The sequence below is a fragment of the Arachis ipaensis genome, chromosome B04, assembly GCF_000816755.2.
Source record: "Arachis ipaensis cultivar K30076 chromosome B04, Araip1.1, whole genome shotgun sequence".
Classification (NCBI taxonomy): domain Eukaryota; kingdom Viridiplantae; phylum Streptophyta; class Magnoliopsida; order Fabales; family Fabaceae; genus Arachis; species Arachis ipaensis.
Window position 1 is genome coordinate 32410021 of NC_029788.2, and position 7257 is coordinate 32417277.

At 28.1% G+C, this 7257-nt stretch overlaps 1 protein-coding gene across 2 annotated transcripts in view; it reads left to right on the forward strand.

The window, feature by feature from the left end:
* Nucleotides 802-7257, forward strand: part of LOC107639221 — a 9342-nt gene continuing 2886 nt past the window's right edge. Inside the window, exons 1-5 of one of the 2 annotated variants that reach the window (XM_016342695.2) lie at nt 802-1124; nt 1227-1284; nt 4727-5131; nt 5735-5838; nt 6534-7034. In XM_016342695.2, coding sequence (XP_016198181.1) covers nt 4782-5131; nt 5735-5838; nt 6534-7034 — 955 coding nt within the window. In that variant the 5' untranslated portion in view covers nt 802-1124; nt 1227-1284; nt 4727-4781. Of the gene's footprint in view, nt 1125-1226; nt 1285-1524; nt 1623-4726; nt 5132-5734; nt 5839-6533; nt 7035-7257 lie in introns of those variants that run through there. The other variant, XM_021121091.1, reaches the window with a different exon arrangement.

The following is a 7257-nucleotide window of genomic DNA, read 5'->3' on the forward strand; positions in this document are numbered from 1 at the left end:
CATATTAATAATAAATTTAAAAATAAAATAAATATATTTATAATTTTTATTTTAATATAAATACTATTATATATTTTTATTTTCAATCATTTTTTCAAGTTTTGTTTGTACTCCTACGTACTCTCATTCTCTATTAAATTAGTTTGTACTTGATGTAGAAAATTTGAAATTATATGGTTATTTTAGTCATTTCATATAATATTTTAGTCTTGTCCAGGTGTATCCAAACATAATACTGGACATTATATTAGTGTCTTGTACATCGTATTCAAACATAATACACAAATAATAATTTTTAGTGTCTCCGTCCTATTGTCTCTGTCTCAGTGTCATGTTCTGTCCTGTCTCTGAAAACAAACGCAAGTGACCGGCTTCGACAACTCCTCACTAAAAATGTTTAAAAAAAATAAAGTTAGGTTAAACATTTAAAATTAAAAAAAAAACCTAATAAACATTAAAAATCTTTTAAACTATTCAAATAAACATCTAAATTCTAACAATAGAAGAACATTTAAAACTGTACTATTTAAAATTCCAAAAGTAAGAAATTAGTTCATGTTATCTAACTAAATTAATATAAATTTATCCAACATTTTTAAACGCTTCTTTCTTCTTCAAAAATATTAAAAAGCAGGGTATAAAATGACCTTTTAAATATTTTAGTTTTCGTATATTTAAATATCATGTGATCCGTGTCGACTAAGAACTAAAGTATCATTTCTATATAGTTAAAGAAGAAAGAGTAATTCTCATGTTGATAAGAATATTTTAACTAAAGTTAGGACTTAGGTAGGAGAGCGAGGAACTTAGTGGTTGACTCTATAATAATTTGAGTTGACGGCTAATAAGAACAATAATGTACCTTCACTTGGTGGACGACTCTTGTATGTGTTAGCGTAGCAAGGCAGCAATCATTATTTATTTATTGAGGTAGAAATTCAAGTGTGGTGAGTTATTATTCCATTCTCAACTCAAACCCGCGGCTGCACAAGTAAAGAATCCAACTACTTTTTCCTTCTCCTTCTTCTTCTTCGCTTATTCTTCCTCTCCCTCTTCAGCTTTGAAGAGTCCACCTGCTCTATACCTCAGCTCGTTCAAGAATTTAACTACTGTTCACATTTTGGGTACGTTTTCTCAACCATTTACATGTATACATTATTTCCGGCCACTTAATTAGACACTTTAATATTACTGTATTGGTGTTATACCACTTTATTTCTGTGCAGATTGACAACTTCATAGGAGGAAACCTGCCGTTCAGACTAACTTTACTTTCAGCTTCAGGTATGCATCTTATAACTCGGCTTTTTCTATTTTTGTGGCAAGTTGTCTGCTGGTACAAATATTTTTAAATGAAAGAGATAAACAATACTGCAAAAGTTAATAACCATTGAATCCAATGGCTAGTGTGGGTTCCACCATATTGCAACCACGTTTTTTATTCTGCAACCACGTTTAAAAATTCATATAGTGGGTCTTTCTTTTTGTTGAAATGGGCCATTTATTAAACATCAAAAGAAAAATGCAAAACTGAAATGAACATGTAAAGGGGCATTAAGCCCAAAAGAACTAGCCTAAGGTCACTTGGACTCCTGGAGACTGATCTAGAAACGTGAAACCAGGTTGGATTTTCAAACTCTTCTTTTCCTTTGACCAAAAAATAGATAAATAAAAACACTCTTCTTTGCCTCCTATAAACCAGGACACACCATACGACACGAAATATGTAAAAATATGAATTTTAATTTTTTATAAGATACATATATATATATATATATATAAAATATAAAATATGTTTTAGATAAATTAAATAATATTTTATTATTTTATTTATATTAAAATATAAATTAAACAGTTTAATTATTTTTAATATTTTTTAATTATATAAAATATTTAAAATAATTTTTACATTAATAAATAATAATATATTATTTTTAATGTTATTTTAAAAATATAAATTAAAAATAAAGTTGGACACGATTGACAAATGATAGTATTTAAGTGTATCTAAGTGTGTCTAGAAAAATATTTTGTATTTTTTATTAAGACAATATAGACATAAAAAATACGTATGTCAAACAAATGTCAAATAAGTATTGGATTTAAAATATATCTGACCTACAGACATGACCATTCAATAAAGTATCCATATTTCATAGTTGCGAATCAATCTACTCTTTTATGACCTTTTCTATACTGGGGATTTTATAATACTGATAGTCTGATATACTAAATCCATTATCAACTTATGGGTATTGGGTACTGTACAGTAGCGTTTGGTGGAGAGACAGAAACAGAAAGACTGAGATTGAAAGACAGAGACTAAGAGACAGAGATTGAAATAAATCTCAGTATTCTATTTGGTGCAAAGTGGAAAACAGAAATTGAAACAAGAATAAAACTCTAATTTAATTTGCACAAAGGGTAAAATTAGAATTAATTAATTGAAATGATGGTATTTTAGGTATAAAATGTTATTAAAATTTCAGTCTCCATCTCTAAAAATTTCTGATACATGATAGTATTTAAGTGTATCTAAGTGTGTCTAGAAAAATATTTTGTATTTTTTATTAAGACAATATAGACATAAAAAATACGTATGTCAAACAAATGTCAAATAAGTATTGGATTTAAAATATATCTGACCTACAGACATGACCATTCAATAAAGTATCCATATTTCATAGTTGCGAATCAATCTACTCTTTTATGACCTTTTCTATACTGGGGATTTTATAATACTGATAGTCTGATATACTAAATCCATTATCAACTTATGGGTATTGGGTACTGTACAGTAGCGTTTGGTGGAGAGACAGAAACAGAAAGACTGAGATTGAAAGACAGAGACTAAGAGACAGAGATTGAAATAAATCTCAGTATTCTATTTGGTGCAAAGTGGAAAACAGAAATTGAAACAAGAATAAAACTCTAATTTAATTTGCACAAAGGGTAAAATTAGAATTAATTAATTGAAATGATGGTATTTTAGGTATAAAATGTTATTAAAATTTCAGTCTCCATCTCTAAAAATTTTAGTCCCCTGTGTCTCTATTTTTTGGAGGTACTAAAATATTGAAATTTTGGAGACAGAGACAGAAAATTTAGTACCAATCTTTAAATCAACAAATATGATACTGAGTTTTGGTCTCCCAATCTCTGTCTCAATACCTCAAAACAAACGCAACCTACTATACTCTGTGAATTAGAATCACTCATCATTTCTTATTCTGCTTATTGCAAGTACATCCTTTTAGTTTTGGGTAATTGTTTTTATTTCACAATGTTTTAGGTTGTTGCTTAATTTCTGATTTTTTGTTTTTTTTGTTATAAATTTAATGTATAATGTATATAATAAAGATAAAATTAAAATTATAATTAATTAATAATCAATTTAATTAATTCTTAATCATTTTTAATTTTAAATTAAAAAAAAAGAATTTAGCTATGGAGAAGTTACGTATTCTTCTATTTTACGCGTACAAAGAACGGACAAGACACTGATGGACAGAGACACAAAATTTTGTGTTCTTGTATTTTGTTTGGTAATAAACTAGAACAAATTATGAAAATTCAATTTATTCTCATTTTTTTCATTCAAAAATTTTGAGATGTAAAATATAACAATAAAAAATATAATTATAAAAAATTAACAAGAATAATGAAAGAAAAAATAAAAAATAAATTGTGTCCCTTGTTAGTGTCTCCGTGTCCTTCCGTCAGCATGGACACAAAATACACTAATTCAGTGTCTCTGGATACATTGTCTCTGTCCATATCTCCTCTGCCAAATACGATTTTGTGTCTCAGTATCCTGTCTCTGTAAACAAATACAGCCCAACGTGTATATATTAAAAGACGAATTTAGATGCTGGATGCTCAATTCACTAGATATGTAGATGGTTATTTTAATTCTTAATTGGATGATTATTTTGTTTGATTCAGTTTAAGTATATACAATTAATAAATGTTGGATGGTCATTTCATTAGGTAGTCGGATGATTATTTTAATAACTACGTGGATGGTTGTTTGGTAGCCAGTGAAGGAGCTTCTAACGCCGAAAAAGTGGGATGATTGATGAGGGTGAGGTAGCAGATAGTTTGGGAGGGGGGAGAAAGAGAGTGTTTAGGTAAATTTCTTTGGTAAATTAAGGTTAGGATGATTAATTTTTTGAAATAATTGTTTGGGTTTCTTTTTTTTATATTCGGCCAAATTCAAAATCCATCGTATACATTATCAAAATTTCTCATTATCTTCCTAGCAGAGTTCGTTTGGTATTATTTGACACTAAATTGATTGTTTCAAAATGATGTTGAATATTGCTTTTAAGCTAACTTCAGAAAAGTTTCAATTTGGTATAAGAAAATTGGAAGCTAATCTAAAATTTTTATTTTTAAATCTTTTGAGCGACCATATTATATATAAACATTCGTAAATATTTAATTTATATAGCTTTATATTTTTGTATCATTGTGAGTCTCACTTTAATAAACACATAAGGTTTTAATGGTATTTATATAGTTTATATTTCATAATAAATCGAATTAGATGAATTCGATTGATTAGACATGCATGCAAGTTTTTTAGATTTAGGATATTAGTATAATATTAGAAGCCATTTATTTTGCTCATGTAAATTATCCTAAATATTATTTAGAATTTATTTCGTTGCTTATTCGTTTTATGCTTCTCAAAATATTATCTATAATCGTTATGTTTGTCTAGGTTAATACTTAGCAGCTTTGCAACTTGAAGGGGAAAAAAAAGGAACTTTAGGTTCATGGCTGAAAATTTGATGACTATAGCTAGAGGACAATGTATCTTGGAGCCACCACTTTTTGATGGTAGAAATTACACTGAATGGAAGGAACATATGGAGACATTTACAAAGTCTTTGGACTTCAAACTTTGGCTTATCATTAAGAATGGACCAAATGTTCCAAAAAAGGTTGTAAATGGAATTGAAGAGGAAAAATCGGAAGATGAATTTGATGATGAAGACATGAAGAGTGTACAACAAGCCTCAAAAGCAAGACACATCTTATTATGTGCTCTAATAAACTCAGATGTTTACAAAGATATCTTGCACTTCGAAACAGCCAAACAAATATGGGATGAGCTTGAAAACAGGTTAACATTGCAATTCTTTCTCCTTTTTCTATATGCTATGAGAGGAAAGGAAATGAGAAAATGAGAATTGTAGCAAGAAAATGACATATATATTCTTAATTATTAAAATATATGCAATATATTGTTTTAATTTTTACAAGGTGGATATATAATGGTAACTTTAGCAACATTATTTTTCAAGCGGCTTCTTGTTTATTTTCCAGGCACATTAGAGAAGAAAATTTTCTGTGGTTTTTCATTTTTTTTTTCATCCCATTTTCTTGCATAACCAAACTGATGAAAAATCAAACTATTTTTTCATCCCATGTTCTCTTTCTCTTTATCCCATTTTCTATTTCTTGCATAATCAAACTGACTATCAATGATTCAATGTTATGTGTGCTCAGCTCCATAATGGCCCAATTCTATGTTATTGTAAATGGTAGTGTTAGTTGGAATATTATCAAAGCTTATTCAAAGGTATTAAACATCTCAACATTATGGTTATAAGATATAAAATAATCTCCACCCATTAAATTAACTATTTAAGTTGAATTAATAGGAAAAAAGACACACACAGAGAATATATAGTAAATAATTTGTAATTTTCTTTTGTCTTTACAGGGAGAGAATTAACAATGTGAACCTATCGACTCCGCAAACAAATCACGTGAAGGCCAAGTCTGATCCATATAGTTGTCCCAGCCTTGTTTTTCTAGATGAAACAGGTTTAGAATATTCCCTCTGCTTCTCAAACTTATAATGAGAATAAAAAACATTATATATAATATTTATACTTATTAAAGTCAGTTACTTATATATATGTATATAAAATATATTATTTCATATATTTTTAATATATTTTTTATATTTTAATATATTTTGTATTTTAATGTATTATGTAGTATATTGATTAAAAATAGGCTTTTCATTCTTTCCTAGCCATTCATCAAACTATCGTCACATTTATCCTTCATTCTTAATACATAATTCAAGTGGATACAACTTACAAAATTAACAGATCGATCTATTGGGATAGAAAAATTTTTTCTTAACCTATTAACTATATATTTATTATAATAAGCCAAATTCAAACTATTTTATAAACTAATAATTTCATTAGAATGAATTTACTTTACGTGGTCAGTTTTGTGACGGTAAAAAATTGAGAATATTTTTTTTAATTATTTTTATTCGAAATTTAATTTTAATACGCTGTCAATGTAAAATTATTTTACACATATATTTAATCATATAACATCACATTCATAAAAATAACTATTTAACGTTTTACACTATCAGAGCATTCAAATTAAACTCTTTTTATCTGTATCAAATGTTTTTTAAAATATTTTGTTGTTTGTTTTGTATATATAATTAAAGAGATATATATTTATATTTTTTTCATGTTGGCTTGGTTTAGGAAATCCAAAGAATAATAATGATTTCTTCAAGCTGTGCGTTCCCCTATACAAGCATGCACTAGAAGGTAACTGGGAAGAAGCGAAGAGAATCATAGAGAAGGATAGGAGGTTGAAGAATGCAGCCATAGCAAGTGGATTGCCTACAGTGTTACACATAGCAGCAGGTGCAGGTGAGGGTGCAAAGCATGTTCACTTTGTGGAACAACTACTGATGCCAGAATTTCTAAACGAAGAAGACCTACAGTTGCAAGATTACAATGGAAACACTGCGTTTTGCTTTGCTGCTGCAGCTGGGAACATGCAAGTTGTTGATTTGATGCTGAATAAGAATCCATCAGTGGTATGGGCTAGGGGTGCAAAAGGAGCCACTCCTATTCAATTTGCTGCATTGCAAGGCAGATGTGAAGTGGTTTGGCATCTATATGACACAACAAAACAAAAATTCACAGATGAAGATGAGAAGCAATTGTTTTTCACTTGTATCAACACTGGACTCTATGGTATGCATTTATTGTTGTTAATGCCTAATGAAAATATACTTTGCCTTAATACTTTAATTTTGTATTATCAAAATTTATAATTTAAGATTTATAACTTCAAATTTCGTATAAAATATCTTTATTGGCTAAATATTGATAAAAATTAATAAATTATGTTGGTCATGTAGCATTATAATTAAAATAAATTATGTTGGCTAATAATAACATAATAATATTAAAAAGA